We start from the raw sequence: 12675 nt of genomic DNA on the forward strand, positions 1-12675 counted from the left end.
GAATTATGCACTGTACTCCAAATATGGTGTTACCAATGTCCTGTTCAGCCGTAACGGGACATCCCAACTGCTGTTCTCAGTGCTCTGACTGATGAAGGCAAGCGTGCTAAATAGTTGGCTTATGACAGGTCAGAGGTTGGAAGGTTAGAGAGTCAGTTGGAGTGCAGTTCTGAGTTAACGACTGGGCAGATACAGACAGCATCCGTTTCCGCTGGTTGGGCGAGATTTAGGATGCGGGGAGCCAAGCTGAAACTTCCGGGGAGTGCCGCTGGGCTTTGTAGCATTCCGGAATGATCCGCAGCCCTTGGAAAAGGATAGCAGCACAGCACAGGCCCTCGCAAACTGTGATTCAGCGAAGGCTGAGATATTGGGCCTATGCCCTCAAGAACACTTTTGGAATACTGCGTTCAGTTCTGGCTTCCCTCCTATAGGGAGGATGTTGTGAAAGTTGAAAGGGTTCAGAGGAGATAGTCAAGGGCATTACCAACATTGGAGGGTTTGAACTATTGAGGGGGAGGTTGAACAGGCTGGGTCTGTTTTTTTTTTCCCTGGAGCGTTGGAGGCCTGAGGACTGAGCTTGTGAAGGTTTATAAAATCCTGAGCGGCACGGATAGGGTAACGAGGCAATGACGTTTCCCCAGGGTAGGGGAGTCCGAAACTAGAGGGAATAGGTTTTAGGTGAGAGCAGAAAGATTTAAAAGGGACTTAAGGGGCAACTTTTTCACGCAGAGGGTGGTGCATGTATGGAATGAGCTGCCAGAGGAAGTGGTGGGAGCTGGTACAATTACAACATTTAAAAGGCATCTGAATGGGTATATGAATAGGAAGGGTTTAGAGGGATATGGGCTGGCAAATGGGACAAGATTAATTTAGGATATCTGGTTGTCATGGACGAGTTGGACTGAAGGATCTGTTTCCCTGCTGTACATCTCTATGACAGATCTCCAAGGGTCTGACTGCTGCCAAAACGGTAAGAAGGGGGGTGTTTTGGGAAAAGATTGAGAAGCATCATTGCAGGATCCAGTGGAAAAAGGTTGGGAACAAAGAGCCTGCAGAAGGAGAACTCGGGCCTAGCTGTTAAGGATCTGTGTCGATACAGTATACCCAATCCTCCCAACCCACTGGGCCGTGATATAGCTACCATGCAGCCCCGTTTCCTGTTAATGCATAATTTTCCTGTTAACTCACCTCCCTACTCCTCTCCTTCTGCTACAGGAGGCCACGGACATGTGAAAGAGATTACCATACCGGGCTCTGAATCCACTGCTACCATCGAAGGCCTGCGCCCGGGCACTGAGTACACGGTGACCGTCTATGCCATAACTGGCCGTGGAGACAGCCCGGCGACCAGCAAGCCAGTTGTGGGCACTGAGAAGACAGGTGAGCACGGTGTGAGGGGTCAGAGGTGCCGAAGGTGTGAGCCGTCAGCCATTTTGGGCTCGTGCCAAGTCTGGGGTTTGAGAAATTTTAGATCTTCGTGGGATTGCCAGGCACCGAAAGAGAGAGAGAGAGAGAGACACAGAGAAAGTGGCCAGCTCCGTTCGCTGCACCCCTCTGTGAAGGGCTAACCCCAACCCCTGCTCTCTTCCCGCCCCCTCCCCCCAACCCGGCTCTAATTGTTTTCTCTTGGAAGTAATTCCTCAATTCCCTGAAGTCGTTCCTGAAAATCTGGTCCCTTCAGGGCAAGGCATTCCAGTCTCTGAAGAAACTGGGGTATGTGTAAAATCAAACAAAAAACCCACGGAGTTTGTAAACTTAGCATCTCTTCGCCTGCTCTTGTCAGCCATTTTAAACGAGTATGTTCTCGTGACTGAATCGTACACAGTGCATTATGTGGGTAATACGTTTCTTAAGCCTGGTAACTGGTTGGATTCAGGGACACCCAGACTGGAGGGTCGCCTGGCTGGAGATTCCGACTAGGGACCAACCTCCAGGAAGAATAGCCTCCCATTCTGGTTTCCAAAGAGGGTGCGCCACAAGGAGTGTCAATGCAGGGGTTGTGGAGGGGAGGTCTCTGTAAGGGACAGAAAACTCACTGTGATGGTCGGGGACAGAGGGTGCAGACCTTGGTGTGTGTGGGACTCGCCACGGGAGGTGGGGAGCTCCCATTGTTGGGGGCCCCGGATGGTCTTACTGAGGCTGGGGGGAGGCAAAGGCTTTGTCTCTTGGGGGTAGCCAGGACGGGATGAATGTGCTTTGTAGGCCTTCTCTGATTTGAAGTTTACAGTTCCACCATTGTCGTTGCCCTCTTCCCCCACCATCTCCCACACTCACTCTCTCTTTCTCCACCCCTCCCCTTCCAGAGATTGACACGCCGACTTCGTTGAAGGTGAAGGAAGTGCATGACAACAGTCTGACCATCAGCTGGAAGCCTCCTGTCGCCCCGGTGACCGGTTACAAGGTCACCAGTGTCCCGAAGGATGGCGTCGGCCCAGTGATAACTCGCACTGTCCCGGCAGGTCAGTCTCCAGCGATGCCCATCTGCTGCAGGTCCTGAGCTAATGGGTCAGTCAGAATCAGTAACCGCCACTCACTCATAGGGACCTTGTACTGAAAGGTGACTCGTTTACCCTCACCAGTGTTCAGTTTGACCCTGGTGTTAGCCAGACCTTTGGAAGAGGAGAGCAGAGAGTTGGCACGGGGGTTGGGGTTGGCTTGTGTTCAGTCAGTGTTATTATTGACGTCTTTGTGTTCTATCTCTCTGCAGGTCAGACTCAGCTAACCATCGAGGGCCTAATGCCAACAGTGGAGTATATGGTCAGTGTATACGCCCTGGGAGAACATGGAGAGAGTGCCCCGCTCACCGAAACAGCAGCCACCAGTACGTGTTTCTCATGGTGTGGATAATGGCAGCCCTGCGCTGTGACCAAACTCCCTGTCTGTTGCCCGGGACGCACTCGAACCACTCTAGTTTGAGAAGAGCACGGGTGTGATGAGGGATTTTTGTTAGTTCAAAACCACTGGAAGGCTTCAGGGCCTACCCAGTGGTTGCCAAGTCAACTTATCAGGTGTCTTGAGGGCTAATCACACGTCAGTAAACAACATCACTAGGATTGAGGCCTACTCAGGCTTTGGTGGACTTTTCTTTTGACAGGCTCGTACTTCCTTTGACCTTGTGCAGCCTTGATGTGATGGAATTTGTGTTGGAAGGGTTAACCCTCAGGCTGCCAGCAAGGAGCCACAGCCAGGGAGAAAATGGGCTTGCGGTGTCGAAACACGGCCTGATCTTTGACAGTGCGGCCCCGTTGCTTGCCGGTATTGCCATTGGCCTGAATGGCTCTTCCTGAATTGTTGACCAACAATTGTAGGAGCCTGGTCCTCAATTGTTTGAGTCTTTCGGTTGGGAAGGAAGCCCAGTTATGACAGACAGCCCATTAGTTCAAATTCCAAGAGAGCTGGTGCATAATTGTAGGAGAGTGAATCCTTTGCCGATTGCTTTGTTTGGATGAAGCCTTGTCCCTTGGTGCCGCTGTTGTCTCGCCGACCTCTATCAGATCCCACTGCCTACTGTTTGAGTGGAATGGAAAACGAACAGATTCGCTTTCCATCGATTGGCTGGGGCTGCATGGAGCGCAGTGAGCCGTATATCGCCTCCCGATATCGGAATGCCTCACTGTGTGGAGTTGCCGCATTCGTTGGTCTTTCAAAGCTGTGGGACCAACAGATGTGCCAACTGGCAATGCGCCTGCGTGTTCTGAAGTATAACGCTTCGCAAAGACGGGTTGGGGGGCTGGGGGGTGATGATGGGGTTTAGTAGGGGGAGTGTGGGAACGGTTTCAGTGGAGCACCGATCACGATTGCCAAGGCCCAACTTCTCAGGCCTTTCGGCTCGTGTGCCACTGAGCTGCCCCTTTCAGAGCCCGATCAGCCGGTGCCATGTCAAACCGTTCCCAAGCACCCCGGGGACTGTGGAAGCAGCCTCTCGGCAGGAGATGCTTAACTTTCTTTTTGCTCTCTGTGTCGTCGTCCTCGTCGTTGTCTCTGTATGTTGCTCCACCCCTCCTGCCCCGCCCCGGCAGCCATCGACCGCCCGAAGGAGCTCACCTTCACCGATGTTGACGTGGACTCGATCGGCTTGGCGTGGGAGAGCCCCGAGGGTCAGGTCACGGCCTACAGAGTGATCTACTCCAGCCCCGAGGATGGGGTCCGGGAGCTGCTTCCCAGCCCTCACCCCGAGGATGATACCGCCGAGCTGGTCGGCCTGAGGCCTGGCACCGAGTACACGGTGCAGGTGTATGCCTTGTATGACAACCAGGAGAGCATTCCTCTGACAGGCACCCAGACCACAGGTAAGCGATTCCTGCCCTGCCTCCCTTTCTGACCGACCAGACACTCGGGAGACTACTGGCACCCAGCATGTCACAACAGGAGACCATACCGCTGTAAGTGACCCTGCTTGGCTTTGTACACACACCTGAAGCTATCCTGTCACTCGCTCGGTGCGCTTTGCTCAATTAACCATCCTGCCACGATCAGGAGGCTTGGCTGTCGTTTCTGGTTTCTTTCAGCTGTTATTTCTACATTCCTGTTGCATAGAAATAGCTACTACCTTGCTGGTTGTAGAAGCCGCCTGAAGGGGCCCCTTTGTTCTTCAGAGGCTTCACTGCTTGCTGACTTTTTTGTGCGAGTTGGAGTGGTTTTGTTTGCAGAGGGCGTGTTGGTCTTAACTCGAGGAGCGTTGACCTCTCTGCCCATTACCTGGTTTGATCCAAAGACTTGACTTTCTAAGATACCTCAAGAGCCAGTTACAAGTGTCAGCCATGTCGACGTGGGGCTGGGGAGATTGTGGCTCCAATGGGGCATAATGTCACTGGGCTAGTTATCCTTACACCCAGAGTAATGATCTAGGGATATGGAGCAGCACTGTGGCTCAGTGGTTAGCACTGCTGCTCCCTCGCAGTGCTAGGGACCCGGGTTCGATTCCAGCCTTGGGTGACTGTCTGTGTGGAGTTTGCACATTCTCCCCATGTCTACTTGGGTTGCTCCCACAGTCCAAAGGTGTGCAGGTTAGGTCGTTCATTGACTGTGAGTTAATGGAAGAATAGGGGGAGAGGGTACTGAGTGCGGGTGAGAGGGTTGGTGTGGACTCGATGGGCTGAATGGCCTGATCACACACAGTCGGGATTCTATGGCAGCTGGTGATGGAATGTAAAGTCAGTTAGTTATTCCAGATTGATGAAGGTGACTGAAATTTTTTCCAAATTGTTGTAAGGACCCAACTGGTTCACTAATGCCCTTCAGGGAAGGACATCCACCATCCTTATCTGGTCTGGCCTACATGTAACTCCAAAGTGGTTGACTTACAGATGTCCTCTGAAATGGCCCAGGAAGCCCCTCGGTTCCAGGGCAATTAGAGTTGGGCAAAAAACGGTTGCCTTTTCCAGTTTCCATGGAAGTCAGCCAATATTGGGCCAGGGCAGCAGATTTACTTCCTTAAAGGAGCATTTGTTAATGCAATTAGGATTTTAGCAGCGATCCCAACAGTATATACTCCCTCCTCCCCATTCCAGTCCTAAGTCCCAACTTCTCAAAATGTTCCTCGAGGTGATGTTTGAACTGTCAGACTCTGAATCGTTTGCCCAGGCCTTTGTGCATGGGCCCCATATAACGGGGATGAATACCTCACTTACTCTGTCACTCACTCACACTCACTCTTGTCACTCGCTCTCACTCACTATCTAACATTCAGTAACTCTCGCTATCTCTCACTCGCCATCTCTCACTTGCCATCTCTCGCTATCACTCACTGTCTCTTACTGTCACTTATGCATTATCTCTCTCACTCACTATCAGACACTACCTCTTACTGACTATCTCTTACTATCTCTCACTCATCACTTACTATCACTCACTATCTCTCACCCACTATGACTCACTATCACTCATTCATTCTCACTCACTCATCACTCATTCACTCTCACTCACTCACTATCTCTCACTCACTGTCTCTCACTATCACTCACTCACTCACTATCTCTCACCCATTATCTCTCACTCACTATCACTCATTCACTATCTCTCACTCACTCACTATCTCTCGCTCACTCCCGAAAGCCTTGTCTCTGTTCACTAGCCCATGACCAACATGTAAAGGGCTTATGCAGAGAGGGTGGGTGACTGCTGCTCACGGGGAATCCAATAACCCGTCTCCTGACATTGGCTCCACCCTCATTACCCACGAAGCTCCACCTCCTAGCTGTTCCCTGGAATTAGGCTGGGGTGCAGTCCTCCTGGGGGTGGCGTGGGGCTCAGCTGGCCTGTGACTGTGAGTCAGGAGGGAGTGGGATTGAACACACACACACACGTGACACTTGGGCTAACTGAGGGAATGTTACACTGTTGAGTGTGCAAGCTTTAAACCAAGATCTCATAGAATCCCTACAGTGCAGAAGCAGTCCATTCGGCCCATCGAGTCCACACTGCCTGAACAGCATCCCACCCAGGCCCATGCTCCTACCCTATCCCTGTAACCCTGTGTGTCCGACCTAGTCTGCACATCCCTGGACTGTGGGAGGAAACCAGAGCACCCAGAGGAAACCCACCCAGACACTGGGGAGAATCTCTGTCAGCCCTCTCAATTTGAGATCCCATTTCACTGCTTCAAAGATGGAGCAGATATCCCAAATGTCCTTACTATCCATGATCCCTCAGTCAACATCACAAAAGTCGATCCTTTGGTCTTGCTTTGTTTGAGTTTGTGGGAGCGTGCTGTGTACAAATTGGCTGCAAATATCTCACACTTCAGCAGAGCTTCATTGGCTGGAAGTCACTATTTTTTGAGGTGGAGGGGATCCTTCTACGTTCGTCTAAAGCCCCATGTAAATGCAAACCCTCTTTCCTCTGTTCAGTCACTTCCCTCTCCTTGCCTTGCAGCCATTCCACCTCCAACCAATCTGGAATTCGTTCAAGTGACTCCGACAAGCATGACCATCGCCTGGCACGCGCCTGATGCTGATGTGACCCGTTACCGGGTGGTGGTGAAACCCAGGGAGAAAGCAGGGCCTAGTAAGGAGCTGACTCTCGGCCCAGATAACACCAGCGCCACCGTTTCTGGACTCATGGTGAGCATACGTCCTCCAGCATGGGCACGTCCCCATCTCGACAAGCAGCACATTCCCTTAAAACTAATTTTCTTTGTGTGATAGCCTTTTGTGAGGCATCTGACTGAATGATGCCTAAAAGTCCAGTACCTGTACACTGTTTTACCTTGTTCCCTTTGATCCTTCCCTTTCTGAGATCAATGATGGCCCTGCCCTATCGTATTATGGAAATGTACCTGACAGTGTGTCCCCGGTTAAGAGACGCTTCCACTTTCCCGACTGCAGGCTAACTATTTTTACAGTTCTGTCCTTTTTTGCTCCTGAGAGAACTCCTGAAAGGTTTAAACTAATTCAGGCATCATAACTGCTGCCACCCTGAGTCAGTCTGGTCCAAGGCATTGTCAGCTCTTGTTCCCGTTCATTTCTCCATAGTCTCTCTGGAATACACACCAGTATTTCTGGAGTATTTTACCAGGCCTGTAAGGTAAATTGATGCCAATTATTTGATCATTGTTTCTTCTGGCTGTGCCTCTGATGTCTCCATCTTGACTTTGGTTAATCATGTCCTTCTAATGCACCTCTAGAAGCTTCAGCATGTTTTCATGTCTCTTGCCAATGGCTGTCTTCATCCTGTTCTCCATTCCATCCTCCTGTTCTCCGTTCCACCATCCTGTTCTCCGTTCCATCATCCTGTTCTCCGTTCCATCATCCTGTTCTCTGTTCCACCATCCTGTTCTCCGTTCCACCCTCCTGTTCTCCGTTCCACCCTCCTGTTCTCCGTTCCATCCTCCTGTTCTCCGTTCCACCATCCTGTTCTCCGTTCCACCATCCTGTTCTCCGTTCCACCATCCTGTTCTCCGTTTCTTCATCCTGTTCTCCGTTCCATCCTCCTGTTCTCCGCTCCCCCATTCTGTTCTCCGTTCCATCCTCCTGTTCTCTGTTCCACCATCCTGTTCTCCGTTTCTTCATCCTGTTCTCCGTTCCATCCTCCTGTTCTCCGCTCCCCCATTCTGTTCTCCGTTCCATCCTCCTGTTCTCTGTTCCACCATCCTGTTCTCTGTTCCACCATCCTGTTCTCCGTTTCTTCATCCTGTTCTCCGTTCCATCCTCCTGTTCTTCGCTCCCCCATTCTGTTCTCCGTTCCATCCTCCTGTTCTCTGTTCCACCATCCTGTTCTCCTTTCCACCCTCCTGTTTTCCGTTCCACCCTCCTGTTTTCCGTTCCACCCTCCTGTTTTCCGTTCCATCCTCCTGTTCTCCGTTCCACCCTCCTGTTCTCCGTTCCACCATTCTTGCTTTTAATGTCTCAAAACTTTTAAGGTACAGAAACACTAGACTGAACGCCCAGGAGGAAATGGCTGACTGTAAGGAACTGGTTTGATGGGGTTGGCGTTTGACCTCTAGGCGAGACTGTCGAAAGCTTAGGGGTCACAAATCTAAGATGGCCACCAATACATCTGACAAGGAAGATGGGAGAAACTCCACAGGGTGTGACAAAAGGGAAAAGGAGTACTCTGCACCATTGAGTATTGGTTGAGGTGAATTGTGTGGGTTAATTTAGGCACGGGAGGGAGACAGGATTCATAAAATCTGTTGTGGCGGGGGTTGGGGGTTGGCTTATGATGCAGATGATTTTCAGATGACATGGAGGACAGCAACCAGTACAGACCAGTTGGGCTGGATGGTCTGTTCCAATGCTGTAGATTCTGTGTAATGTTTCTGCAAATCTTTCTTCAATCAGGTCGCAACCAAGTACAACATCTTTGTGTACGCCATCAAGGATGCCTTGACCAGCCAGCCTTTGCAAGGCATCAAAGCAACACTGGATGGTGAGTCTCTTGTCAGCTGCCCATTTCCAGAGGCACCTCCACACTGACTGTCATATGAACTCCTTGAAAGACCCTTATTGCTACCCCTGTATAAGTCATAACAGCACGTAAACAGACCCTTTGGTCCAACCAGTCCATGCTGACCATAAACTAGTCCCACCTGCCTAGGCTTGGCCAGTGTCCCTCCAAACATTTCCTGTTCGTGCATTTATCCAAACATCTTTTAAATGTTGTAACTGTGCCCGCGTCCATCATTTCATTCCACACACAAATCACTCTCTCTGTAAAACAAAGGTGCCCCTTCTGGCTTTTCCAAATCTTTCTCCTCTGACCTTAAAAATTTGCCCCCTAGTCTTGAAATCCCACCTGACGGGGAAATAAAAAAACAGCCAATCACCTTTTCTATGCCCCTCATGTTTCTATAAACCTCAATAAGGTGGCCCTCAGGCTCCTCCTGCTCCAGAAAAAAAAAGTTCCAGCCTTTTCTTACAAAGCAAACCTTCAATGCACGGTAACAGTGTGCCTCCCATAGGTATCCTTGGGTCATCTCTGGATTTTTATTATTACAATCCCTGACCCAAGTTGGTCTCCCTCTCGTGCACTCTCCTATGAATTTTCTGCTCTCCCAGAACTCTCATCCCCATTTCCTCACTCGGACCCTGGGCAGTTTAAGATACAGTCCAGTGCATGTAGATGTATGAAGGTGAGACGCCGTGCATGCTGGAGATCGGAAATAGGAGTAGAACATGCCGGAGAAGCTCATCTGCACACACGTCAGTATCTGTGAGGCAAGAGTCAACGTTCTGAATCCTGTAACACTGTTGTCCTGAAGCATTGATATCACACTGCAGATAGATGCTGAGATTCTTCAGCAGCTCATATTTGCTGACTGACCTATTACAGGCTGTCAGTTTGGTGACACAGCCTTTTTGAAGATCTTGTGCTCTTTTCAAATTCCTCCACCTCCCCACCATCCCCATCTCCCTCCCTTGCTCTCCCTCACCCCCCCCCTCTCTTGCTCGCAACACTCAGTGACAATTCCGTCCCTTCGAGTCTCACCACACGCTCGGCTCTCTGGAGCCCAAGTTTTGGAAATCCCAGCCTCCCTCTGTACTCTTTCTGAGGCTCTGATTAAATCTCTTTGCTCTTGATCGACTTGCCAGTCCTGACGTTAGAGACATAGAGATGTACAGCATGGAAAAACAGACCCTTCGGTCCAACCTGTCCATGCCGACCAGATAGCCCAACCCAATCTAGTCCTATTTGCCAGCACTCAGCCCACATCCCTCTAAACCCTTCCTATTCATATTACCATCAAGGCCTATTAAATATTGTAAGTGTATCAGCCTCCAGCCTTTCCTCTGGCAGCTCATTCCATATGCGCACCACCCTCTGTATGAAAACATTGCCATACTTAGGTCTCTTTTAAAACTTACTGTTCTCACCCTAAACCTATGCCCTCTAGTTTTCAAGCCCCCCACCCCGGGGAAAAGACTTTGGCTATTCACCCCATCCATGCCTCCTCATGACCTCTGTAAGGTCATTTCACGGTGAGGATTGGAGCTTGTGGGGGTTGTGTGTGGTGGTGTAGGGTGGGCAGGGGTGCGGGGTGTTGGTGGAAGGGTGGTATGTGAGGTGCCTTGGGGCAACTTTGGAGGGAGGAATCGACTTGGCGTGACAGACTCCGTCGCGCCGCGGCCTCTTGTTGTTGTTGTTGTTGTTGTAACGGTGCTGTTCTCTGCCAGATGTTGGCTCGCCCCGGAAGATCCAAGTCAGCGGGGTGACGGAGACCAGCATCACCCTGCAGTGGCGCATCAAGGCCAGGACTGTGTCCGGCTTCCAGATCGATGCCGTCCCCACCGGCCAGCAGAGCCCAGTGCAGAGGACCGTGGGGCCCAACCAGCGCTCCTACACCATCACAGGTAAACCTCGGAGATACCCCAATCTGCACCTCCCAAAACCAGCATGTCCGCCTTGCTGCTGCCCTTTGGACCCCCTCCATCAGCCATGGTGTGGAGGTGCCGGTGTTGGACTGGGGTGGACAAAGTTAAAACTCACACAACACCAGGTTATAGTCCAACAGGAAGCACTAAGTTTCGGAGCGCTGCTCCTTCATCAGGTGGTTGTGGAGGATCAGCGCTGTGAAGGTTAGTGCTTCCAAATAAACCTGTTGGACTATAACCTGGTGTTGTGTCAGTTTTAACTTTCTCACTCATTAGCCACATTGCTATCTCTTGATTGTAGAATGGATGCAGCGCACAGAAGAAGGCCATTCGGCTCATCTGTGTTAGGCCTAGGCGAACGGTTACAGTGGGCCCCTGGCTGTCTCCTGCCTCACCCCCATAGCCCTGCAGTAAATTCCCACCTCCCCAACCACCAGCACCAGCACCCCCCCCACCTCTCGGGAAGCGTATTTCATTCGATTCCCCATTTCTGCTTTCACCTACCAAAGTCTCAGTTCACCATGTTTGGAAATATAATGCTCACCCACCTGATTGTTGTGGAGTCTTGACACCCTCCCCCTCGCCCCCCCCCCGCTTCAGTGGAACCACCCTCCACCTCACCCCCTCCAGTGGAACTAACCTCCCCCTCACACCCCCCAGTGGAACCACCCTCCACCTCACACCCCCCCAGTGGAACCACCCTCCCCCCCCACACCCAGTGGAATCACCCTCCCCCACCCCCCCCCCCCCCCCCACAACCCCAGTGGAATCACCCTCCCCCTCACACCCCCAGTGGAATCACCCTCCCCCTCACACCCCCAGTGGAACCACCCTCTCCCTCACACCCCCAGTGGAATCACCCTCCCCCTCACCCCCTCCAGTTGGATCCACCCCCCCCTCCCCCCCAACTCCCTCACACCCCCAGTGGAACCACCCTCCCCCTCACACCCCCAGTGGAACCAGTTGTTTGCTGTTATCAGAGCATCGAACACCTTTTATTGACTCTTTGTTTAACCCCACTCCTCCTCCCCCAAGGAGAGCTGTCAAAATCCCAAAGGAACTGTAGCCTCTGGGCACTGGATATCGTTCTGGCATTTTGGCCTTGACCTTCCTTGCTGAAATGTTGAGGCGGGTGGGAGGGCCGGTGTCAAAGATGGCTGCAGTATGCCAACTGAGGCCTGGCCAAGGGCCTAACCACTGTTTGCTGCAAACTCCCTGCTTCCTGAATCTCACCAGGCTGCTCCTGCCTTGTCTTCAGAGAAACGTTGTGTTCTGTTGTTCCTCTGCTGACATCGCACATTTTCCCCTCTGATTTGATGCTGATGTTTTCTTTTTTTTCCCCCTCTCTCCTTTCACAGGCCTCCAGCCCGGCACTGAGTATAGCATTAACATCTACACACTGAGTGGCGACTCTCGCAGTCCCCCCTCCACAGTCATCGCTCGGACTGGTAAGCATCCTTCCTTACATTATATCGAGACTGCCGGTTCATAAAAGTGCCGATTAAAACAAATTAATTCCAACCAATTGCTTGTTTATGCCACTGACAGAACTATGTGTTAGAGATCACCACAGATGAAGGTGGGATAAACTTAATTTATGATCAGAAAGGTTTCACACTTGTGAAAGTACCTATCCCGGTGGGACGTCATGGATCAGCTCCCTGATTTCTTAAGTAGGTGGCCCATTTTGATTTCCGCCCCCTCCTGAGTTGGGCGCTGGGACTATGTGCAGTGTCTCATCAGCCCTGGGATTGGGTTGTCTCAACATGGCCCTCCAGACAAGTGAAAAATGGTGTCCCCGGCTCCCTCCACCACAGGAAGTGAGCATGGGGGTGGGAGGGGCTGTGGTGGTGGTGGGCACTAC

At 51.5% G+C, this 12675-nt stretch overlaps 1 protein-coding gene across 2 annotated transcripts in view; it reads left to right on the forward strand.

Moving 5' to 3' along the window:
- Positions 1-12675, forward strand: part of LOC132817267 (fibronectin-like) — a 94406-nt gene that overhangs the window by 63845 nt on the left and 17886 nt on the right. For both annotated transcript variants that reach the window (XM_060827643.1, XM_060827644.1), the window contains 8 exons: positions 1216-1380; positions 2304-2459; positions 2708-2821; positions 4020-4289; positions 6874-7061; positions 8781-8868; positions 10614-10790; positions 12170-12259. In XM_060827643.1, the coding sequence (XP_060683626.1) occupies positions 1216-1380; positions 2304-2459; positions 2708-2821; positions 4020-4289; positions 6874-7061; positions 8781-8868; positions 10614-10790; positions 12170-12259 (1248 nt within the window). The remainder of the gene's footprint in view (positions 1-1215; positions 1381-2303; positions 2460-2707; positions 2822-4019; positions 4290-6873; positions 7062-8780; positions 8869-10613; positions 10791-12169; positions 12260-12675) is intronic.

Source organism: Hemiscyllium ocellatum, chromosome 7 (assembly GCF_020745735.1).
Source record: "Hemiscyllium ocellatum isolate sHemOce1 chromosome 7, sHemOce1.pat.X.cur, whole genome shotgun sequence".
NCBI lineage: Eukaryota > Metazoa > Chordata > Chondrichthyes > Orectolobiformes > Hemiscylliidae > Hemiscyllium > Hemiscyllium ocellatum.